Here is a 25,828-nt window from a genome sequence, read left to right on the forward strand (position 1 = left end):
AAACTGAAATTACTACAGTTCCAAATAAAATTGAAGGTTTAGTTTATTTTTTTTCCATAAAAAAATATATATATTATAGGGAAGAATATTAGGACAAAAAATGCAAAGCCGAGAAAGGTCATCATCATCCACACAATTTCACAACAGCTCAAACCAGTAATCAATGGAAGGAGTGATTATGGCCCAAACACTGCAATAGCTTAACCAAGAATGACAATAATATGAATAAAAAACATGGTTCTCATCTGCCAACACAAATGTGCGACTCTACTGCTTCTACTTTGGGATTCCATTCCCAACGTCTAATGTTTTAGCTATTTTCCCATCTCTTTTTTACTCTCTTATATCACAAGCTTGTATGTAATTTCCTTACTCCTCTTCTCCGGGATAGGAACCCATTCTCATCGATAACCACCACCATATGGCTGTTGAGAATAGCTGCCAGAACCCATCATAGGGTTATAACCGCCGGGCATTCCTTGCATTTGGGGTCTTTGTCCCATTCCCATATTCATCCCCATGCCTGGATTCATGCCCATGTTGTTCATCCCCATCCCCATCCCCATGCCCATTGGTTGCTGATTCATACCACCATAGCCTCCTCCCATTCCCATGCCTCCAACAGGTCCACCACCCATTCCCATGCCCATACCCATGCTACCCATACTAGAACCCATCATAGGATTTGCTGGAGGTCTAAGAGTGCTAGCACCAGAACGACCAATCCCAGACCCAGATCCCATTGCTTTACCCATTGTGACAGTAGATGTCACTGCATTTGGGGCAGGTTTTTCCATCCTTTTTTCCTTCCGATTAAGAGCATCGAAGTCGACTCCAATATCAGCCAACGGATTTGTTTTAGCTGCATACCAAAAACAACAAAGTTAGATCATGCAGAAAGGACATACTTGATGACAATTTTTAGAGAAGAATAATGTTTACTTACGTCCAGATATGTTCAAATTCACCAATCCTCTGCTTAATGTATCAGCCCAAACCGCCGACTTAAGCTCGAATTTATCCTTTGAGGGTTGTGGAACTATAGCAAGTGCTCCCGCTGATGAGGGAGTAACCGTCTGTGCTGGCTTTGACCCTGGTTGTGAAACTAAGCCACTTAGGAAATCATTGTTATTTTGTACAGCGGGTGAATTTGTGATTTGGTGAGCACCCTGTGAAGAAACTGGAACAAGAGAACCCTGCCGTGATAGGTTCCCAGAGTTAAACTGTGCAGGTTGGCTGTAGGGATTAGCACCTGGCTGTGGGGGTTGGCTATAAGGATTAACACTCGGCTGCACAGATTGGCTATATGCATTAGAACTAGGTTGTCCAACTTGGTCATATGCGTTAGCACCAGGCAGTGCCGGTTGGCCGTACGGATTAGCACTTGGCTGTGTCGGTTGGCTGAACATATTAGCACTTGATTGTGCCTGTTGACCATAGATACCTGGCTGTGTTGTTTGGCTATAAGCACTTCCCTGATTTTGAGTTGACATTTCTTGAGGAAGAAACTGGGAGTTTGTGCTATTGGGTGCAGAGTAAGCATTTGCAGAGAATGAGTTCCCAAAGTCAAAATTTGTGACTGTCTCGGAACTTGCAGAAGGTGGCTGAGCTACTTCATTTTGGTTTGTAGCAGGCTGGAAAGTGGGCATGGAAGTGGAAATTTGTTGTACAGCTGGGGCAGAGTCAGTTGAAGCGACAGCTTTAAAAGGATTATCACCAAATGGATCATCAAAACCCTGAATCAGGAATATCCCCTAAAAATTTCAGTATGGCAACAAATTCACCCTAATAACTTTATGCTACCCTTACTATTGTACACAGGATTTCAATAATTCATTCATTTTTAACTATCGATTTTTTTTAGGTGCTTTTCAAATATACAACTTTAAAAGAAAAAATGAAACACATTAGGCAACAACAGAACAGCTTATCCAAATTCGTTGTACCATAAATAGACATATTGTAGACAGGGTTAATGAAATCCTTGTATTGATCCCTCAATATTAAATGGACCATGTTACCTGATTTCCAAAATTAGATGCCGACTGATTAGCAGCAAAGGTGGGCATAGCACCAGAGTTTGCAGGGGCATCAGCCTCAGTAGCAGGGATTTCAGGTGTAACTGGCACAATGGCAAAAGAATCTGACAGAGCATCCAACAAGTCTATTTCAGCATTGGTCGAAGCAGTGGGAACAGCAGTAGCAGGGACAGCTGTGGCAGTGGGAACAGCAGCAGGAGCAGGAACAGGAGCAGGAGTTGGGGCAGCTATAATTGATGAGCAAAACATGAACAAATAAGTTCAAGTTACAAGGGATAAATGGAATGGCATCAAAAGATTCCAAATTAAGTTCCATGCAATCACATGAAACTCCAACCAATAATTTCATATGGATTGAGAAAATATAGCACAAAATTGAATAAGAAGTCATCAAAACACTAAAACTGTCAATACCAGATAACCAACTGCAAAAGGCTTAGCTCCCCCAGCAAGTAATATCCGCATTTAAATGATTGAACATTTGGCAAGAAATATACATTTTGCAGATATAAAATACACTAAAAACTACCACATAAAAAATTTTAAAAAATAGCATGGAATGTGAAGCAACAGAGCATGTCAAACTTAATATTTAGACGACTCAGAAATTTACACTTCGCATGATGATATTTCAAGTCAAAAGACAAGCACATCAAAGCAATAAACAATGACCATCCAGATAATGCAACTGGAACATAGAAACCATAGAATTTTATACCTGAAAATGAACCACGGGGATCAAATTCATCAAAAGCCTCTGCTTGTTGATTTGGAGGAGAAGCTGAATTACTAAGATCAGAGGCTGCTTGGTTAGGATTATTGGTAGGAGGAGGAGGAGAAGCCCCAGGAGCAGCTGCTACAGAAGTTTGGCCAACCCTATTATCAAACATCTTTTCAGAATGCAGCAACAAACCAAAACACAGTTCCAAGCAACATGTCTGATGTCTCTAGAGTTTAAGGTGAAAGGCAATACCTTTCACTACGAACAGGACTCTGAGTCTCACTTACTGCTTCTTCATAACTAGGAGGACCACCAATATTTTGTTCAGATTGTTTCCGCTCATGCCGCCTGAACAAAATATATATATTCAGAAAATTTCAGAAACAAGAAACCAATCTAATAAAAAAATTGATCAACTAGAATCAAAGATTAGCCTAGTTGGTTCATGCAGACACCCATAAAAGGTGGCATCCAACAAGTCTAAAGTTTGAATTCAGCACTTGCAATCTCTTCTTTTATTCCTAGGCTGTGATCTCCTTTGAGAAAATATATATATATATCAACTAATACAAGTTTTGACTGCATCCACTCATGGCTACCTTCCATCTTGAGAGTGATCATCAGCTCTAGCACCGCTGCCCCTGCAGTGATGATAGTCATGCTAATTACATTCTGTCTCAAGCCTACCACGAAAGTATGAGCAGTATGCTTGAAATTGACGAGGAAGGATCATAACCATAAAATCTTCCATGACTTGGTGAAATGAAAACCAAAACCTCATTTGGATAGAAATATTGCATTGAAAATTACCAAGTGAATGCACCATTTAAGAATCCTACTCTAGTGCAACACAAACTATTAATATTTACACCTTCTATTTTGTATGGTTTTCATGATACCCATAAAGAAAGGGAAAATAAATTACTTCAACAAAAAATTAAGACAAGGTTAACATAATTAAATCAACATTAATATGTTTCCAAGAAGAACATAGCAACAAAAAGGTCTCAAAAGTAAATAAGTGCATACCGAGAAGAAGCACCATCCTCGTCAAAAGCACGGTCTCTATCAGAGCTCCTAGATCTTGTGCCGTATTGATAATCATCAACACTTCTACTTCTACCTCGGTAGTCATCATCCCTGTCACCATCTCTGCCGTAGCGTTCTTCATAATCTCTGCCATAACGATCTCCATCACGACTGTTTGAATCCCCATATCTGCCATACCGATCATCATCTCTATAGCCATATTCCCGGTCTCTTCCATAACCATTTTGATCATCATAATCCCTGTTTCCATAACGATCATAATCATATTTGTCTCCATATCCCCCTGAACCCGGCCTATACATTCCACCTGTTGATGTGTTCCTAAATCTGTAGAACAAGCAGTAATGCATAATTGAAGGATTCAAATTTTCCATTAATTTATAATCTCATATAGAGAATGCAACTCCAAAGCAAAATATTTAACAAACTGCTAATTGGAGAATAAAAGCAAATCATACAGATCCCACTGATCATGAGCAAGAAATGTTATCAGAACTCACAAAAATGAAACTCAAATAGAAATGAAATTAGATTAAGTATAAACTTTTTTCTATTTGAATTCCAGTTCTGCATTAATATTCTAAAAGGATTGTGTCTATCACTCAAGAAAGAACAAAATATATGGATGTCCACCAGTGAACAGATGAACAAGAAATATCCAAAAATTAATGGCAAGAAAGTGAAAATACAGGTGCCCCTTAGGAGAGAAAAACCACTTTAATCAAAATCTCAAATCAATTTTCTGTGGAGATAATGATGCTTCCAACTGAAACTCACATACAACGTACGTGTGTGTCTCTCAACTGCTATGTGAACAACAGATACCACATAACACATGAATTTTCCTAACAGAGAGAAAGTGCATCTGTATATGTGCATGCTCATGAAACATGTACTTGTCACGTTGAAAGTATGAATGCTCTTGCACAGATGAACTTTCATGTTGAAAACACACAAGTAAATATTATGTTGAAAGTCAGCATGCTTGTGAATGTGATGTTAAAAGCAGCATAGAAGAAAAAGAACCGCCAATATTTGTCAATGCTAGTGTAAAAACACTTATTCAGGAGGATGGTTGAACTCAGCAACAAGATTAAAGCATAAAGGCATGTTGCTGACTCACTTGTCCCTATTAGCTGCAGCCTTTTGTCTTACTTCAATTATTCTTTCTTTATCATTAACTAGGGCCACAAGGCTCTGAGATTTCTTTCGGACATTGTTACCTTGGTCCCTTCCACTGGAATCAATGTACTGAAAATTGGACAAAGTCTGTAACATGGAAGAATTATTTAATCAGACCACAACATTTAAATACAGTAAGCTGTAGATTGTATCATAAACACTGCATGCAAAGTTGTCATACAGAATCAAGAAACAGAAATTACCGATATTTGATAAGCGTGTTCTCTTATGTCATCTATGACACGCTCCGATCCATGACCAACAAGGTAATCCAGAACAGTCAGAGCCTGAAGCTCAATAAAGCAAATACCTTAGTACATTGGTACATTGAAGAAACGTAAAATACATACCAAAAAAGAAAAGAGAATGCAGTACACAGAATATGTGTTAGAACACAATGATTGTTGCAAAATTGAAGACGGAGATTTAGTTAAAAGATAAAATGCTAACAATTACATGAGATTTCTGTATGATATTTTTTACATGTTGCAGAGGAAATAAACTGATAATGAATGCAACTAATCTTTGCTGACCTTGTAGACATGACGCCAATTCTTTCCAGTGTCACTTAGGCGTTTCCAAATCACTGTCATGATCATCTGATACTCATGACTGCATGAATATTTATAGGAATGAATTTCCTAGTAACATATATGGAATGAAAATCATACATAACTTCTATCAAGCTTACTAGTTTCTTGTAGCCATTGCAATATCTGCAAGAAGTGATCCATGAGGACCCCATGGCTCATTACTGGTAGCATCAAGAACCTGAAAGACAAAATGAAAAAAAAAATTTATTTCAAGCAGATAAATTAAATTTTAATAGTGTTACAAGTAACGTTATTGCTTAGCCGCATAGACACTTTTGTTGTGAAAGAATACTATATTTATTAAAGCTATACTTTGAATGAAAATTCCCTCCTTGCCAAAAGGACAAAAAAGAAGTATGGAAAAAATAGTTTGGAACTAATAAATTCTATCAAGATTCAGCTCAGCCAGAGCATCATATGTACCTAACCAAACTTAATAAGACATTTATATGAAAAATAAAGATCCTTTTGCAAATGTAAGAATAAGTCCACCATTGATAAACCTTCCATTAAGTGCTCCAAAACATTCAAACAAACATCAAACTAGCCTGCAACAGGCAGCCGCTGAATGTCAACAATATAGATCAGCAAACTCTTCTCCCAAACCAAATCAGCCATTTGTACTTTTTACTATTATGTCCCCATTCCTTATAGTACTTGGTTAAAAAGCGGCATATGTAGGCCTTTGACTAGTAGGAAACTAACAATCATAAAATAAATACCACTCAGGTTACTAATCCAAAGAATTCATTAATTTTAAATAAGTTCCCAATCTCAAACCTAAGTAGTATAATCTTACATTTACTTCTCTCCAGTTTCTATTAACCCATTACTAGAGTTGCGGACCAGAGTTAGAATCACATTCATAGTTTCATATTTTAAATATGATATCTATCAAAACAGTATCTAGATAGTTTATTAAATCCCCTTGCCTAACAATCATCGATACTTACAATTATGCAACAATCACCTTTTAAGTACTTAAATGGACAATTCACTTTCTAGAGGATTCTTACCTTCTGCTCTATTCCAGGAACTTTGAGAACTTTCTTATTAACCTCTCTCTTACTGCAAAAACATAAGAAAAATAAAACATTTAGCCACTGGTTATAGGCTTATAGCAGATACTGATAAGCAGGAATAAAACAAATTAATTCAAAAGAGACTAAACTTCCAATAATCATCTTTCATAGATAATTTAGTACCAAAATATTGCTTTGAACTATAAAATATTTGAAACAAATTCAACAACGCTATCATATAAGGGAATTAGAATCTAGCAATACACTTACAGCTCTCTAACAGTTTGACCGATAGCCTTCTTCATCGTCGCCTGAGTTCAAAACGAAGCAATCCTGTCACATTAAAGAAATAGGGGAAAAAAAAGGAAAAGCTTAGATCTTGAACCAATTTCAGGCATACAAAGTAATATAATTAAATCCAACTGAACATATAAGTTCAAAAACATTACAAAGGAAAGTCAAAGAACTCAAAGAGGGAAAAATTGAAGATCAATTACAGGAAATATAACGACATCTGTGATAGATATCACAATTTTGACCAATATTTCTAACAGATCCCTAGATCTTCAAATCTTACAATTAAGAATCTTCGAGTAAGTTTTAACAATTACGAATTAAAAAAAAAAAGAGGAAAAATCAATCAAAATGAGTTCAAATTCAGCTGAATTTAGATACATGAAAAATAGATCTATAAAATGAGAAATCCAAACGAAACTCCAAATTCAAAAAAAAAAAATCAGATCTAAATGAGAATGAAAGAGAAAACGAAAAAAAATCAAAAATTTCAAAAAGAAAATCTTAACCTTATTGAATCGAAATGGAAAACCGAAGATCCGACGGCAAAGAAAATTAATAAAAATCGCTCGTCGCTGTTAGAGAGAGGGAAAAAAATTGAAGTGGAAAAGAAAATGGGAATTTTCAATAGAAAATATACGACGAATTCATTATTCACAATAAGCTGCTGTGAAAGGAAAATGAAATGTAGTCATTGAAAAAGTTCAAAACTACCCTTGTTTTCATATTATTCACATTATCATTTTTATTTCTTTGGGTTAATTGCACTACACAACTTTAAATTATGTTCGGATTTTAATTTGATCCCTAAATTTCAAAATGTTTTAATTGAATTCTCGAAGTACTAGTATTGTATTGATCCGGTCTTTGTATTGGTTTAGCCGTTAGTTCGGGGAATAAATGTTCACTCAAATCTGTTTTGAAGCATATTTAAAATAAATGGATCTAATTGTAAACATTTATTTTCCCGCTTTGTGGCAACTTGGATTTGATATGTATTCATTGAGTTCTCAAAATATTAGTATTATATCGATCATGTCCTTATATCAGTTTAGTTGTCAATTCGAGAAATAAATATTAGCTTAAATCAATTGCGAAGCATATATAAAATAAGTGGATCAAATTGTAAATATTTATATACTTACTATATCAACAAGTTGGACCTTATGTATTAAACGGATATATAAATAGTATTTATATATTCGTTTATTTTTTTAATAATTTCATTATAGGTTCTGATTATATCTAAAACTACCAATAACTCCTCCTTAACTTATAAATAGGAAGATAATACGTTTCAGCACACTCAAACCCATATCCTACTACATTGATAACAATACACATACCAATCGATTAATATAACTTACAATTCACATCAATTGAATTTGATCAATTAATAGCGATTAATATAATTTATTATTTTAATTGTAAAAATAATATTTTATTTTTTTATAAATTCGAGATGTCGAATTTGGGCAAATACATGTAATAATTTATTTATTTATATTGTATCTAAGAATTTTAAGATTTTCATATTAATGTATGAATCTGATTTTCTTAAAATAAATCAAAATAAAAAATTCAGCTCTTTGTTTTTCTATTTAATTTTACTATTTTCTTTCAAAAAAAATTCCCTCATGTATCAATTAATAAAAATTCTTAATAGACCCCATTTTGTAATTTACTCACATAAAAAAGAGACAGCTCAACTTACACAAGAATAAAAACTAAAGGGTATTTCTTTTTATTTCTTTTTTAAAATTAATTTTAGTATATTTTACTATTTTATTTTATTGCTTAAAAAAAGAATCTCATAATGCAAAGCTTTATAGTTGTAATAATAGTGGACAGATGCTCTAGAGGAATATATGCCTTTACCCTCCCACCAGCTAATTTTTTTTATTACTTTAATCTTTTTTTCCACCTACAATCATCATTAATCCACCTAAAATTAAATTTTAGTTAATTAAATTTAATCATTGAATAAATTAGTAATTACTTCTATTTATTTTAATATAATTACATAAATAAAAATACTTACTATGATTATAATTGAAATTTTTAAAATGAAATAAAAAAATATTTATTTGAGTAAATAATTATTTTAGTACAAGTGAAATTGAATTATATTAAAATTATTATCTATACAGCATTCTATCTTATTATCTTTTAACAATTAAAATATAATTGAAAGAAATGATTTAAGATGATAATTTAAGGACCAGCTTGAATTTTACAAAAAAATTGAATGTATATAATTATTATTTCATATACAATCATTGAAAATTTTAGAAATTATGGATTATTGAATATATATCATCATTGATTTTTTTATAAACAAAATTGATTGTTTTTAATTTTTTTTGAAATAGATGTCGATGAATTTATTTTGTATAAATTAAATATATTTTATTTAAAATTTAGCATGATAAAATTAAATTTATTAAGCTTGCATAAGTAATTGAACAGTAAAAACCTTCTAATAAGTGTTATTAATGATTTAATTAATTTTTACTACCATTTAATTCAACTTTTATCACCACTTCTTATGTACCATTCAACCATTTTTTTAATGTTAACCATAGATACCAAGGTCAAGTATTGGTAGTATTTGTTCTAAATCCTTAAATTCTTCGATATTCATGATATTGTAAAATAAAATCTGGATTAGCAAATCATTATCGATGTTTAGAAATGTTCATAGACCGAGTTCGAGTTGAGTTTATATGTAGTATTAATTCAGTTTGAAATACAAGTTTAAATTTTTATGTAAATTATTTTGTATTTGTAAATAATAAATCCAAACTCATTTTGAACTCACCCATATTGTTTTTAATTTAAATTTAAACAAATTATTTAATGTCTACATATTATTGTATTATTATATATTTAATTCATGTGATATAAGTTTACATAATATATACAAATAAATAAATGAATTACAAAAGTATAAAATGCATTCACTGTTAAAGTTTAAGCTCGACTCATATTTTAAATGAACTTTTTTTTTTTGCTCAAATCCATTCTTCGAATATTATACTTTTATCAAAATTCTCGTATATTTTTAACAAGCCTTCGTACTTAAACAAATAAGTCGATTTATAAATTTGTAAAAGGAATTAATAGTTTTGTCTTCTCTAGCAGTGCTTTGAATGCTCATTATTGAGAATAAATGGTTGAATTTTAGGTAGTCAAAGAAGAATTAATAGAGCATTGTTTAGGGACTAAAAGTCTCCTTTCCTCTAGAATCTCATTACTAGCTAGTTTAAATCTAAATGGAGATTTGGCCATCTTATTATCTCATTAGTCATTACTAACTAATGTGTTGCTCAAATAAAGTATTGGCTTCTTCTCAAATTTCAATATCCAAGGGGCAAATAGAAAAGATCAAGAAAGTTTGTGATTTTTCAAATAAATTAATGAAAACTCATTTTATTTTTAAAATTAATTTTGTTCTTTTATTTTATTATTTCTAGATAGATTAATTGTACTAAACGTTTATAAATTGTTGTTAATTTAAGCATTAAATATTAGTTTGTATCTTACATGTAGCGTATCTAAAATACATGAATTAAACTGTAAATACATGTGTACTTATCATGTGAATAACTTGGATCTAACATGTTAAATAAATGCAATATCAATTAGGGGTGTTCAAACTGTTAACCGAATGGTTAATCGAACCGAACTAGTGTTAACCAAACTTTTTAATTTGTTAATCGAACCAAAATTTTTTCAAAAAAATTTAACCAAATCGAAATATTTTGATTAATTCGGTTAATCGGTAGGTTAACCGAGTTAACCGAAATTTATATATTTTTGTTTTTTTTGTTAAAACAAGTATAAAACATATAAATAAATAGATAAATTGATATTGTTCATTTGACCAAATTAACCGAATTAAGACTACATATAAATTGTATAATTAATTATTAAGTACAGTTAATTACCCGATTTTAAATTGAATTAACCGATAACTAAATTTTTAAAAAATTATTAACCAATCTCCGACCGAATTAGATTGGTTAACCGACCGACTAATTGAATTATATTGATTTAGTCGGTTAATTCGATTTTAACCGAAATTTAAACACCTCTAATATCAATATAATTTAGGAAGATTATTTTTTAAAAAAACACATCAAATCCAAAACTGTCAATACAATATGTACACATATTTACAATTTGATCCACGTGTTTTAAATATGTTCCACGTCAAATTTGAGTTTGCGGTTAACTTCCAACCTAACGATTAGTCTAATGGAAGGACCTATTACAACTCAATTAGAAGTTTTGAAGTTTGAAGACAATATCAAATCTGGATCATAATCTCAGGGCGTCTATGCAATTAATCCTTTTTTTTGGAGAGTTTATAATTTTGACTAGGTTGGGTATTTGACTAATTATGCTTTAAAATATACCATTTTTAAAAGGACTAAGTTAAATGAGAAAAAGTTAAAAGCTACAGACGAAAGAGTAGTAGGTAGAAGGCTCGGTTACAAGTCTATTTCCTATCACTTTCTTATTATCAATTAATTAGAGAATAATAAAAAAATAAAAAAATAAAGCTTATTATATTATTGATGGTCAGTATACTTACTTGTTAACTTGTAATCAGTATCTACCCTTTAATAAACCTATAGAATATGAAGAATGAATTATTGAACATGTGTTATCTCTATTAACACTATATCAAATAATTTTTCAAATATTTAATTTTTATATTTGTTTAAATTTGACTTGATTTGAAAATTACGAAACGTAGATTACTTTATATATTTTTAGTATTTCTTTTATCATTATAATATCGGGATGTGAAAAGAGGATAACAAAATTTGGATTTGTATTATTTAAATGCTAAACAGTAGTTTCAATAGATGGAGCTTCTAATTTCTTTTGAGTTTGTCTTGTTTCTCTTTATAATGTTATAGGATAATAGTTAAATTTCAGTTTTAGTCCCTATACTATGTTGAAACTTGAGATTTACTTTTTTATTTTAAGTTTTGACATAATTTGATTACTCTACCTTTATAATGTCATTAATTAATCAAAATAATTAATAATGTTAACTGTTTCAATAAAAAACCTAACACCAAATTTTCTTAGGAACACAATTCTAACAAAACTTTTAAATTCAAAAAATAAAGGGACTAAACTATGAAGCGAGTAAGGATTTAGAATATATTTTAACCTTTAAATTTTTACACCATAATTTAACATAGATAAATAATCAACCTAACACCAGAGGCGGTTCTAGGGGGGCTGGCATGGGCCCCGGCCCCTAAAATAAAAAATTATCATTTAGGCCCTCTAAAATTTTTTAAAATTTTAAATTAGTAAAGGTAAAATTACACTTTGATCTCCTTAAAATTATCAAAATTTATTTTAATACTTAAAAATTATAAAGATATAGACTATAAAAAATTAAAATTTCATTCTACCCCTTTAAAATATTGTTTTAGCTTCACCCCTGCCTAAGACGAAACCATATTTGTATCTATATATTATAATATACAGGAGGCTTGAACTTAGGCTATCAAGTATGATGATACCATAGTTGGACCCATCTAAATCCCACATATTCGACCCATTATTATGAATATTTTTATTTCCCAGTTATGGCCCAAATGTTTTTTTTTTCTTCTCAAGTAAATGCAAATTTTAGATAATGTTATTTACCTTCTATTATTATTATTTTTAACATTAATCTGATTATAAGTTCTTATCATATTAGCTCCTTTTAGTATAATATCTAGAACTACCCATAATCCTCTCTAACTCTTAATTAAGAGGATAATAAGCTTTAGTGTACTCGAACCCACATTCTCTTGCACCGATAATAATACTAATACTAATCGAATTAATACTCAATTAACCACCTTTTGTTATTTCTAAAAGAAAATAGGAAAATTGTTTGACCATGTGGTATGTATCATAATAGGGATTGATCAAAACTCAAAAGCAGGCAAGTAATGCTAGCAAAGTAAAGAAAGATAAGGAAAAAAAATTTTAAATCAATCACAAATTTGGTTATGTAAAATTATGAAAAGGCCAAGCTTTTCTTAATTTAAAGAAAAATATAAATTTTTAAAATCATTTTTCCATGTCACACCCGTAAGACCATTACTCTTTGAAATTTATAGAGGAATAAAATTAAAGGAGTTTTTAGAATCTAAAAGAAGAGTCAATGAGTTGACAAGTGTCTTATAGGAATATAATAAAATATTAAAAAAATGATACGAGGCAATTTTTAAGACTGTTTGTAAAATAATAAAAGTACACTATTAGTATATCAAATACTAACTTTTATTATTTTAATTTATTACTGAATAAAATATTTTGACTTATGCGAGCGATACCGATATGAAATTGACTATTTAAATTATTAAACATAGTTTAGAAAAATAATATAGAAAGGCTTCAACTTAGGCCTTAATTTAGGTTGTATTGCACTTAGGCCGGCAAGTATGATGATAGCATAGTTGGACCATTTAAATCCCACGAATTCGACCCATTATCATCAACATATTTATTTCCCAAGTTATATTTTTTTAAAGAAAAAGCGACGTAAAATATAAGAAATTAAACTAATTTCTCTTACTTGCGACTTCATTTTTTTCTTATAATCTCCATACTTCTGTAGATGCCAAGAGCACGTGAGTTCTTTTTACCAAAGTAGAACTGAAAAATTATTTTTTAAAAATACAAATTTAAGCAATTTTATTTATGGAAAATTTCCTTCTAAAACAAAATAGGGAATTTTTTGACTTTGTAGTCTGTTTTCATGATAGGGATTGATCAAAATTTAGAAAGCATAGAAAGATGAGAAACAAAAAAGAAAGGTGAAATCAATCACCATTTTGGTTACGTAAAATTATGAAAAGGCCAAAGCTCATAAGGTCTCTTTTTCTTTTCTTTTGTTTGCTTTCCAAAAGAAAAATTAATTTCAAAAATGAAACATGCACTTTTCTAGATTTTGGAATCAATCAACTAACCACTATCAATTACTCGGAGTTTAATTCGATTAATTCGGATAAAAGAACTTTAAAAGGTAATGTTAATATATCAAACTTCAAATTTGCTATTTTATGCTTTTAGCTCTCTTTATTTATAATGTGATTGAAAGTATGTCCAAAATCTCAACTTAAACTTCTTTTATGATCTAAAATTCTGCATTTCGTAGTGTGTTTGGAAAAATGTAAGCCTCAACTCGTTGTTGTTATGTCTCCCTAATGTGAGGGTTTGGATATGGTTATGAGCATGATGTGGGCATGCTTAATATCTTTATATATTTGAATTATATTGCATCCTCAAGTTTGAATATATATGTGTCTCGAATATAGATTTGACAATTTTGGTCAAGTTTGAAAAACTAACTTAATTAATTTGAATTTAAGTCCGACCTAATTTGTTGGAATTCACTCATCCGAACTTGAAATCTCTCAAACTCAATTTTAATTAAACTAAAATCACCCTAAATCCAAAATGATTTGAATTTGAAAGAATCGTAACTTGAAATGACCCAACTTAAAATAACCCCAAAATTTTAGAACTTAAATTAATCTAACCCCAATTGAACTAACTCAAAATTAACCACCAGTCCAATTGATAACTCTATTCACAGATATTCGAAAAATTAAGAGTTTATTAGGTTGAATATAAACAATTATAGATGCCTGCACACATCATCTCTTTGTCTTCTTGAGATGAGTATTGAATACGGATATGCAAATATGTTTTGTTTAAGGAATTTTGGCTTAAGGTTGTTGGACCCTTTCAACAAACTCAATATTGGACTTGGGTAACTATGTTCGTTTTTATATTTAGGCTTTTGTCTTCTAATTTTACCGAGAGCACAAAGAAATGACCGATTCACATAGAATTTCAACATTTACTCTTAATAGGACTTAAAAACTATACATTTTTTTTTTTTTTGTTTCAGTCAAATTATTCTGTTTAAAAGCAATAGAACAATAGTTCCAGTTAAACAATACAATTGTCACAAAAGCTAATATAACATACAAGCCAGACATTCCAATCACCAATCTAACATTGATCACCACACCTTAAACATAGCTCTACGATTAATACCTGACGCTATACACTTATATGACATTGTTCGAACATATTTATATTTAAATATTTCTAAATATTTTAAATTTATTTAAATTATTATAATATCAATTTTATCAGATATCTCCAAATAAACCAAAATTTATATTTCATACTCGTATCCGAAATATATATGAAACAAGAATATTTCGAATAATATTACTATCATAACCATCAATTACAAGTGGCAACCTCGAATGGAAGAGGCATTAGCAAGTGGAGACTGCTAAAATTATTACGAACACAATTATATTGCTTTTTAAGACAACACATTCATCACATCCCAATCAATTACAAGAGACAAGTGAAAACAACATGAAATCTCAATAGTGCACTAAATGGTAAATCATTACCTAATTAAATTCGAATCCGAATTCAAATTTAATTTATATTAACAAAATTAAAATATAAAGTTGACACATCTAAATAATTTGTACATATTATTTACATATAGTGATACTCAAATCCGAGATACTAAAATTTCTAAACTCTCACTCATACTATATTAGTCAAGTTCTTGCTAGTATTTCAGTTTATTAATTAAAATATTATTACATATGATTTTATATTAGTATTTAATTTTTATGTTATTACCAAATACATCATAAATAATTTCATTATAAGTTTAGATCATATTTGTTCTTTTTACGTAATGCTTAGAATTATTCATAGCCCATTCCCAACTTATAAATAAGAGGATAGTATGCTTCAGCGCACTTGAATCCATGTTCTCCTATATTAACAACAATACACATGTTAATCGAACTAAAACTCAATCCATTATCTTTTGTTTATTAATTTGTCTTTTTTTTTTTCTTAAAAAAAGCATGGCTATTTCATGATTGCCTATCCAAAAAGCATGTCCACTTTATTTGATTATTGGCTAAAAAGAAAGTTTGAATTTTACTTTATTTTAAATTTCTTCCAAAACATTTGGCTTTATTATTGATTTATATATGGGATGCGGAAAATTTCAAATAAAAGATGGTACTGTTCTGGCTGTTGAAATGATCCCACTTTTAGTCAAAAAAACAAAACAAAAAAACTTAAGGATGTCCTACAAAAATTCTTATCCAATATTAATTATTTCCTTGTACGTTGTAATTATGAGTATATATTATAATGGACAAATTACATGATTTTAGAATGCCATCAAAGAATTTGCTCTTTTAGGAGACAATTTGTTGTAGTGCTGGTAGACTATGGTGGGTATAAGTGTTCATGCTCCCATCACGATTTCGATATCTTTATCTTTTGTTTAGGGTTGGGTCGGAACGAGAAACTAGAAAGAGTAAGGTAAAAGCACTAAACTTGATTTAATCATGATTATAATGGGTGAGAATTTGTATTTAAAATTTTGGTTATATCGATATTATTTGATTTTTATTCTTATAAAAGAAAAGGGTTTAATTAACTGATTGAGTCTTAGTTCGATTGGCATGGGTATTGTTGTTAATGTAGGAGGACGTGGGTTCAAGTGCGCAAAAATGTTTTATCCTTGTATTTATAGGTTGGAGAGGGGCTATAGATAGTTCTAGGTATCGCGTCAAAAATAGCTAATATGATCAAAATTACTCTCAATTGAGTATTAGCTCTATTGGTACCGATATTGCCTTTATTCTCCTATTTAACAATGAGAAGGGATTATAGGTAGTTATAGGCAATATATCAAAAGAAAACTTTTTTCGGTTCACTTTAATACTTAAATTGTTAGCCACGATGGTACTTTTTAAAATAAACTAAGATGAAATGATAGTTCAAGTACCAAAGTGGCAACAAAAGTTTTAAATACCAAAGTGGAAAATAAATATAGTTTAGTATTTAACTTATAATTTAGTTGATAATAAATAAAGAGTTTGAGTTTGGAAATAAATTAAGAATAATTAACTCATTTGGTCACTTTGACTCTATTTTTTTTCAATTACTTCACCCTTCACCATTCAAATTTTAGTCAATTTGGTTTTCTTTTTGAAGGACAATTTGAATAAATTGTTAAAATTCTAACAACACTAACAAACAACTCGCATGGCAGTCTATACGTACTTCATTGCTAATATAGATACATTTTCTAAAAGGTTTAGGAACTTTTTTGAAATATATATTTTTAAAAATTTATGAAATATACATGGACTGTTGCACGAGCTATCATCAATACCATTAAAAATTTAATTGTTTAGTCAATTTTTTTTATAAAAAAGTAATTCAACTAAACTTTAAATTTTGAGAAAAATATTTGTTAAAATGTTCCGAGTCAAGATTAATACCTATTATAAAATTGGAAACCTCATGAGGGACAATTATAAAGGAGGCTATTTTGGGAAAGGTAGGGGCCATTTTCTAAGAAAAACAAGTTGGACACTCCTTTTACATATATATATATATATATATGGGAGGGAAGTATTTATGCATTGAAAATTTTAATTGATTTGATATTTCTATCATATCGATCTAAAATATTATCTGTATTAATATATTTAATGGTTAAAAGTTCTTTTCTTTACGTTTTCTTTCTAAACATAGAAAAGATGGCCCGACAAACACTTAATTTAAATTAACCCTTCCCAATCTATAAATAAGAAAATAATACATTTTAGTGCACTTAATGACAATTTATTATTCATTTTACTTGAACTTTTATTGTGGTTTAAATTTTTACTACTATTTTAATTACATTATTTCATATTAATTACATTAAACAAAATTATATTATATAATAAATTTAAAAATAATTACTTGAATTATGTACAACACGTGTGACATTAAAATTTTGTAGACTTAAAAAGATAGAGTGTTAAGGTCATTCACCAAGGACAACAAGTTGAACGCTTAAAGATCATATATATAAATCTAGTTTAAATAAAAAGATTTTATTTTTATTTATTTAATTTATAAATTCATTGTGTGTAGTTTTTTTATATAATGTTTAGAGTTACGTATAGTCCGACAATTGAATTTTAGTTCGATTGGCATGGATATTGTTGTCAATGTAGGAGACGTGGGTTTGAGTATGCTAAAGCATATTATCCTCCTATTTATGGGTTGGGGAGGGACTATGGATAGTTCTAGGCATCGTGTCAAAAAAAATCAAGATAAGATTAGAACCTATAATGAGTTTATTCAACAAAAAAGAAGAAGAAATACCCATAATCTCTTCTAAACCCTTAAATAGGAGGATAAATATACTTTAGCACATTCGAATCTATATCCTCTTATATTAACAACACTATCGACATTAACTGAGTTGAGTTATGCATGAATTGTTGATTGAATACATGATTATAAGGTTTTTTTTCCCTCTGTTATAGTGGTTTATTTAACTTAACAATTAAACATAAATAAATGAAAATGGAACTATGGTATGATTGAATTATAAATGTAGAAAGATGCTGGCAAAAAAGGGCGGAAAAGGAATATTTTTTGCATGTGGGGGAGGGGCTGCCACTTTAATTAAATTTCTTTTTTATCTCTCAACTTTTTTGACTTGTCAATTTTCTTAATTCTTCCACGACAAATTATTGACAACCCATGGTGATGATGATTATGACAAATGAATTGGCATCTAGCTGTTTTTACCTGCTTCACTTTTGCCAGTTCACTTATATTTAATTAGTTTAATTCTTTTAAAAAATTTTAGACTTGGTGTCATATATAAGGCTGTAATCAATCCGACCCACAGCCTAATAGTAGTAAGTTGGAACTCAATTTTGAAATTTAAGGTTTGGTATTTAGTTTAAGCTTTTTTTTAAGCTCAAGTTTGATCGTGACTTAATTAGTTTATTTAAGCTCGAGTTTGGTTAAATTTATTGATCAATTTTCATATTTAAATTCAAATTCAAACTCGATTAAACTCGTTTGTACTTAAACTTTTTTCATATAATAAGGGTACCAATGTAATTTCAAAATAGTAAAAAGATATTAAAACGAACAGTCCAATTAGGCTAGCAAGCTGTTCAAATAATGTATTATGGTGTTCAAATCTAGCTCGATCAATAGTTCGAGCCTTGGCTTAATAATTACCAAATCGAAATTCATGTTTTGTTTTTTTTTCTTTTTACAAATCAAACATGAATAAATTGCGAGCACCAGTATCTCATTGTCACTCCTAATCCTATAATCACATTGGGCTCCAACTAAGTTTGGAGTCGAGTTGAATACAAATGCGAAGCCAGAAGTTTTTTTTTAGGAATCAAAATTGAATCCTAAATTTTATAAGAGTTAAAATATAATTTTATCATTATATTAGCTTTATAAATTTATAATTTTAAAAAGATTAAATTAATTTTTTTATTTTTAATGTCAATATATAATTTTATCATGTATTAACGTATTAATTTATATCTTTTAAAGAGACTAAAACATAAAATTGCCATCTAAAGTACCTTGGTTGGATCAAACTCTTAGAGAAATCCTCCTAATATTATTTTATACAATTACAAAATTCAAACTCAAAATTTTATTTAAATGAGATCCAGCTTTTACTTTTGATCCAAATACTATTCAAAATTATACCCAAATAAATAAATAAATAGAAGAATCTTTTAGAAGGTGCATTGCACCAACCCCTTCCAACAAAACTTACTTCTGGTGCATTATTTAATGCTAGTTACATAATGCATTATGTACTTATTTAGTTGTATTCATATATTTTTCGTATTATAATTATATTTAAATATACTTTATATTATATTTCTATTGTATTTTTTTAATTTATAATGGGAGATTAAAATTTTAACAATAACACAATTAGTATAATTCAAACTCAGGTCATATTAAAGACAATGAACACATTAATCATTAAACTAACATACTAAATTTTACTTATGTTGTATTTTAATTATGTTTATAAGTTGTTATGTTGTATAATTATTTTTCAAATCTAGGGCTAAAAACTAGTATATGCCTCAAATATTCTTATAGCCTAGGTGAACAATTATTATAATGGAAATCATATCCAACACACCATCCCTAACCCTATATAAGAAGTTAAAACTGAAAAGGGATGCATTATTAATTAATTAATCAATTAATTGCTTTTTGTAACATCTTTCAAATCTTGGAATAATTACCATTTAAAAACAAAAGATTTAGTAATGATTGAAAATTCAATAGGAAAAATATTGATTTGTTTTTTTTATGTGGAAAAATTTTGGCAGATATTGAGAAAAAGTAATAGGATGGCAAATCCTATAGTGAAAGAGGTTTGAGACGAAATGAATCACTTGATTTTTCATGAGAAATTATCGAAAAATATGAAGAATTTATTAGATGATGATACCCATTGCGTTATATATCTATTATTTGATGGCTATTAATTCTACTATAATCCTAGCTTAAAGCTTTACTATTTTATTTACCAAAAAAATGTCCCAATTTTCTCTTAATTTGCTTGAAAAAACAATTATTTAATTAAGGGTTGATAAATTTTTTATTAAAAATTTTCGTTATACAGCTGGAATTGGTCGAAATGGTTAGGAAAAAAGGTGTTGTTGCATAGCATTGGCATTCAAACAAATAGATTCTTTTATTGCTAATAGTGCACATAGTACACCAAATTATCCACCAAATAGCAAATGCATGCCCACAATAAATAGAAAAAGCTTCATCAATCATACGGAAGGCCACATTTCTATACACGAATAAATTAAAGTGAAAAACCAATAATTAAAATAGAAAAAACACTCACTTCCTTCTTATGCCACTAAAATAAATAAAGAGCATGTGTAACATGGCTACCAAAGAAGTGGAAGTTACATGTAGGCCTGAATTATCAAAATTGTATCTCCCCAATGTAATGCTTAGACCCTTATTCCATGGACTTGAAAAGGAACTGTTTTGATGTCCAAATCTCCCTCCCTTCTTGGCGCCTTCCTTTATTTTGCTGGCGAAACTAGAACCTGAAATTTTGATGTGGCCAATGAGTTAGAATATAAAATTAACTGTTATATGATAATTTAAACTTAACTATTGATTTAATAAAATATTACTTACATGAACGGTGTGTGGTCGATCTTTTTAAATCTAGTAGGGTGTTGGTGGTGGAGGAGAAGCGTAGATGTAGACCGGAGGTGGAGGTGATTTCATTGGTGGGGGAGGTGAGTGGTAGTAGTATGGAGGAGGTGGTGAGGGAGATGGAGGAGGTGGAGATTTGTAGTAGTATGGTGGTGGGGGAGAGTGGACTGGTGGTGGGGGAGATTTGTAGTAGTATGGGGGAGGAGGAGATGGTGATGGTGGAGGAGGGGAGTTGTAATGGTAGGTAGGTGCTGGAGCTTTCACTGGAGGTGGGGGTGATTTGTAATAGTATGGTGGAGGTGGTGAATGAGATGGTGGTGGTGGGGATTTGTAGTAGTATGGTGGAGGTGGAGAGTGGACTGGTGGTGGTGGGGATTTGTAGTAGTATGGTGGGGGTGGAGAGTGGACTGGTGGTGGTGGGGATTTGTAATAGTATGGTAGAGGAGGAGATGGCGATGGTGGAGGAGGGGACTTGTAATAGTATGGTGGTGGTGGAAAGTGGACTGGTGGTGGTGGGGACTTGTAATAATATGGTGGAGGAGGAGATGGTGATGGTGGTGGAGGAGATTTGTATATGTATGGGGGCTTCTCTACGTGTTTTGGTGGTGGTGGGGACTTGTAATAGTATGGTGGAGGTGGTGAGGGAGAAGGTGGTGGTGGAGACTTGTAGTAGTATGGTGGTGGTGGGGAATGAACTGGTGGTGGTGGGGACTTGTAATAGTATGGTGGTGGAGGAGATGGCGATGGTGGTGGAGGAGATTTGTAGATGTATGGGGGCTCCTCTACGTGTTTTGGTGGTGGTGGAGACTTGTAATAGTATGGTGGAGGTGGTGAGGGAGAAGGTGGTGGTGGAGACTTGTAGTAGTATGGTGGGGGTGGGGAGTGGACTGGTGGTGGTGGAGACTTGTAGTAGTATGGTGGTGATGGAGAATGAACTGGTGGTGGTGGGGACTTGTAATAGTATGGTGGTGGAGGAGATGGCGATGGTGGTGGAGGAGATTTGTAGATGTATGGGGGCTCCTCTACATGTTTCGGTGGTGGTGGGGACTTGTAGTAGTATGGTGGTGGAGGAGATGGTGATGGTGGTGGAGGAGATTTGTAATAGTATGGTGGAGGAGGAGATGTCGATGGTGGTGGGGGAGACTTGTAGTAGTATGGGGGCTCCTCTACATGTTTCGGTGGTGGTGGGGACTTGTAGTAGTATGGTGGATGAGGAGATGGCGATGGTGGTGGGGGTGATTTGTAATAGTATGGTGGGGGTGGTGATGGAGATGGTGGTGGTGGGGACTTGTAGTAGTATGGTGGAGGAGGAGATGGTGATGGTGGTGGAGGAGATTTGTAGTAGTATGGGGGCTCTTCTACATATTTTGGTGGTGGTGGGGATTTGTAGTAGTATGGTGGTGGAGGAGATGGCGATGGTGGAGGAGGAGATTTGTAGTAGTATGGAGGTTGTTCCTCATGTTTTGGTGGTGGTGGGGACTTGTAGTAGTATGGTGGTGGTGGAGAGTGAACTGGTGGTGGTGGGGACTTGTAATAGTATGGTGGAGGAGGAGATGGTGATGGTGGTGGAGGAGACTTGTAGTAGTACGGGGGCTGCTCTACATGCTTTGGTGGTGGTGGAGACTTGTAGACATAAGTGGGAGGTGGTGGTGATTTGTAGTAGTACACAGGTGGTGGAGGTGACTTGTAAACATAAGTCGGCGATGGTGGAGGCGGTGACTTGTAAACATAAGTGGGAGCCGGTGGAGGTGGAGACTTATAGTAGTATGGTGGTTGTTCCACATGCTTTGGTGGTGGTGGAGACTTGTAGTAGTACATAGGAGGTGGAGGTGACTTGTAAACATAAGTGGGAGCTGGTGGAGGTGGAGACTTATAGTAGTATGGAGGCTGTTCCACATGCTTTGGTGGTGGTGGAGACTTGTAGTAGTACGCAGGAGGTGGAGGTGACTTGTAAACATAAGTTGGTGACGGTGGAGGTGGTGACTTGTAAACATAAGTGGGAGCCGGTGGAGGTGGAGACTTATAATAGTACGGTGGTGGCTTGTACGGATGAGTTGGAGGCTTAGGAGTGTACTTTTCACACTTCTTGTAAGGTTTCTTTGAACCATAACCAAATGGCTTAGCTCTAAGCACAACCTCGTACTTGTCCTCTGACTTGACCTTGAGCACAGCACCCTTGATGCCATCATGTACACTCATGGGTATGTTGCATGATGAACCCTTGGGTGGGGCATGAAGCTTGGCAATGCATGCTTTGGCTCCATATTTGCCATAATCAAACCCATCAACAGTGACAGCAAATTTGCCATTGTTTTTGGTCTTTCCGTAGACAGTGATTTCCTTTTCACCCTCGTTGCAAGTCACTTCCACAGTAGCACCTGCTCCATGTGCAATAATTGAAAATTTAATTTCTTTTTTGCTAAAAAGTCAATCAAAAGATGCTTTTTTCTATTTAGACATCAACCATTTTATAACTAATTCTGTCTTCCCATGAATTTATTTAATCATAATTATAAAAAAGAAAAAAAAAACAATTTTTCCATAGACATGACTTATGTGTTCACTACTTATATTGACTTGTGCATCCATATATGGCGCAGCCCTTAATAAGGAAAGATATAATTTTAGAGTAATTTATAACAATAGTTTTTATCATTAAATTATTATGAATTGAATCTTAAATTATATAAAATATTACATAGACAGAGAATACAGTCATAATTTATTTTCAAACATATAAGAAACAAGAACAGACTTTGTTTATTTTTATAATCTATTTTTAGTTTGTTTTAAAATTTCCAGAAGAATAACTTCAGATTCCTTTAATTATTATGTTTACCTCTATTTGAATTAAAATATTCATAAACATCTTATTTTAACCTCTAAATCACATGACAAAGTTCCACAAAATTTGAAACTAAGAAATAAATAAAACATACGAAATTGAAAATAAATAAATTAATAAATGCATTAATGTATGAATTAATTTACCTTCGAGATGTTTCTTGCCGTGTGATTTCTCTGGGTAGCTTGAGTCATAGCATCTGTAGCAGTAAACTTTTCCGACCACCCTGACTATGAGCGGGTGTGGGTGGGGGTGGGGCTGGGGGTGAGGGTGGGGGTGGGGGTAGTAAGGAGTTGGTGGTGGAGGAGAATGGTAGTAGTAGGGAGGAGATTTCACTGGTGGTGGTGGAGATTTGTAGTAGTATGGTGGTGAGACGTAATGTGGGGGTGGTGGTGGAGATTTGTAGTAGTAAGGTGGTGGAGGAGATGGTGAAGGTGGTGGTGGAGACTTGTAATAGTAAGGTGGTGGTGGTGAGGGTGATGGAGGTGGTGGAGACTTGTAGTAGTATGGGGGTTGTTCTTCATGCTTTGGTGGTGGTGGTGGGGACTTGTAGTAGTAAGGAGGTGGTGGAGATGGTGAAGGTGGTGGTGGAGATTTATAGTAGTAAGGTGGTGGTGAGGGTGATGGAGGTGGTGGAGACTTGTAGTAGTATGGGGGTTGTTCTTCATGCTTTGGTGGTGGTGGTGGAGATTTGTAGTAGTATGGAGGAGGTGGTGATGGAGACGGAGGTGGTGGGGACTTGTAGTAGTAAGGAGGAGGTGGTGATGGAGATGGAGGAGGAGGTGACTTGTAGTAGTATGGTGGTTGTTCTTCATGCTTTGGTGGTGGTGGTGGCGACTTGTAGTAGTATGGAGGTGGTGGTGATGGTGATGGAGGTGGTGGAGATTTATACTCATAAGGAGGTGGAGGAGAAGGCGATGGAGGTGGTGGAGACTTGTATTCATAAGGCTTCTCCTTCGGTGGTGGTGGTGGAGACTTGTACTCATAAGGCTTCTCCTTCGGTGGTGGTGGTGGAGACTTGTATTCATACGGCTTCTCCTCATGCTTTGGTGGAGGTGGTGGAGACTTGTACACGTAAGGAGGTGGTGGAGAAGGTGATGGAGGTGGTGGAGATTTGTACTCATAAGGAGGTGGAGGAGAAGGTGATGGTGGGGGTGGAGACTTGTACTCATAAGGCTTCTCCTTTGGTGGTGGTGGTGGAGACTTGTATTCATAAGGCTTCTCCTCATGTTTAGGTGGTGGTGGTGGAGACTTGTACACATACGGAGGTGGAGGATAAGGTGAAGGTGGTGGTGGAGATTTATACACATAAGGCGGTGGTGGAGAAGGAGAAGGCGGTGGTGGTGACTTATACTCATAAGGCGGAGGAGGTGATGCATAAATATATGCATCAGCAGACACTGAACCTACATTGCTCGCAAGAACAACTACAGCAACAGCCATAGCCATTAACATTTGGGGCCAAAACCGGCCCCTCGCCGGGTTACCCCGCGGAACCATCATGGATGACTACCAAGGAACACCACCGGCAGCCAATGCGCCTAGATTTTTCTCAAAGTTCCCTTACTCGAAAGAGAAAAATGGAAAGGGAGAGGCAACTTTATTTTTCGATTATGGTGGTGTGTTTTGAGTTAAAGCTTGCATGCAATGGTGGGACTATATATAATAGAAATAGTCATTGATGTAGTGCTGTTCACAAGAGACAAATTCAATTAATTTTTAATTTAATTAATCTAAACCCCAAAATTCGATCCAAAACATAACATAATTTTATAAATATTTTTAGTAAATAAATATCTGTAAAATTAATCCCCATTTTCAAGCATCTTTTCAGGAGCAGTTAGGGACAAAAATAATTCAAATTTCTTTCCAACAACTTAGAAAATATATATAAATAAAACAAAAGAAGAGGCTGCTTCCTCTTCTGCTTTCATTTATTTATTTTTGCTATCAATTTGGCT

At 32.6% G+C, this 25,828-nt stretch overlaps 2 protein-coding genes across 5 annotated transcripts; both read right to left on the minus strand.

Moving 5' to 3' along the window:
• Positions 1-37: 37 nt before the first annotated feature.
• LOC108476020 (clathrin interactor EPSIN 2-like) lies at positions 38-7,607 on the minus strand. 4 transcript variants are annotated; one of them, XM_017778066.2, is made up of 14 exons: positions 7,411-7,607; positions 6,878-6,940; positions 6,602-6,653; positions 5,684-5,763; positions 5,526-5,604; positions 5,196-5,279; positions 4,934-5,079; positions 3,790-4,137; positions 3,360-3,401; positions 3,013-3,108; positions 2,758-2,915; positions 2,022-2,266; positions 947-1,736; positions 38-862 (listed from the first exon to the last, which is right to left on the minus strand). In XM_017778066.2, exons 2-14 carry the CDS (start codon positions 6,910-6,912, stop codon positions 402-404), a joined length of 2,616 nt encoding a protein of 871 aa, XP_017633555.1. In that variant the 5' UTR covers positions 6,913-6,940; positions 7,411-7,607; the 3' UTR covers positions 38-401. The 4 variants fall into 4 exon arrangements, with proteins under 4 accessions (XP_017633555.1, XP_052882024.1, XP_052882025.1 ...); XM_053026064.1 differs by having other exon boundaries at positions 6,878-6,918; positions 7,411-7,601; XM_053026065.1 differs by lacking the exon at positions 3,360-3,401 and having other exon boundaries at positions 6,878-6,918; positions 7,411-7,601.
• A 12,902-nt stretch (positions 7,608-20,509) lies between these two features.
• On the minus strand, positions 20,510-25,537 carry LOC108475371 (extensin-2). The gene is made up of 3 exons (XM_053026066.1): positions 24,014-25,537; positions 21,002-23,400; positions 20,510-20,907 (listed from the first exon to the last, which is right to left on the minus strand). The coding sequence occupies exons 1-2, from the start codon at positions 25,368-25,370 to the stop codon at positions 21,032-21,034; spliced, it is 3,726 nt and encodes a 1,241-aa protein (XP_052882026.1). The 5' UTR covers positions 25,371-25,537; the 3' UTR covers positions 20,510-20,907; positions 21,002-21,031.
• Between the last annotated feature and the right edge of the window lie 291 nt (positions 25,538-25,828).

Source organism: Gossypium arboreum, chromosome 3 (genome assembly GCF_025698485.1).
Source record: "Gossypium arboreum isolate Shixiya-1 chromosome 3, ASM2569848v2, whole genome shotgun sequence".
Taxonomy (NCBI): domain Eukaryota; kingdom Viridiplantae; phylum Streptophyta; class Magnoliopsida; order Malvales; family Malvaceae; genus Gossypium; species Gossypium arboreum.

Bases quoted from the DNA above. Each gene is read 5' to 3' on its own strand.
- LOC108476020 (XM_017778066.2), bottom strand. From the start codon at position 6,912: ATGAAGAAGGCTATCGGTCAAACTGTTAGAGAGCT. The intron at 5,605-5,683 runs GTAAGCTTGATA...ATATTCATGCAG, and splicing joins GCAATGGCTACAAGAAACTA to TCATGAGTATCAGATGATCA. The intron at 2,267-2,757 runs GTATAAAATTCT...CATCAATTATAG, and splicing joins TCCCCGTGGTTCATTTTCAG to CTGCCCCAACTCCTGCTCCT.
- LOC108475371 (XM_053026066.1), bottom strand. From the start codon at position 25,370: ATGATGGTTCCGCGGGGTAACCCGGCGAGGGGCCGGTTTTGGCCCCAA. The intron at 23,401-24,013 runs GTAAATTAATTC...CACATGGAGCAG, and splicing joins CGGCAAGAAACATCTCGAAG to GTGCTACTGTGGAAGTGACT.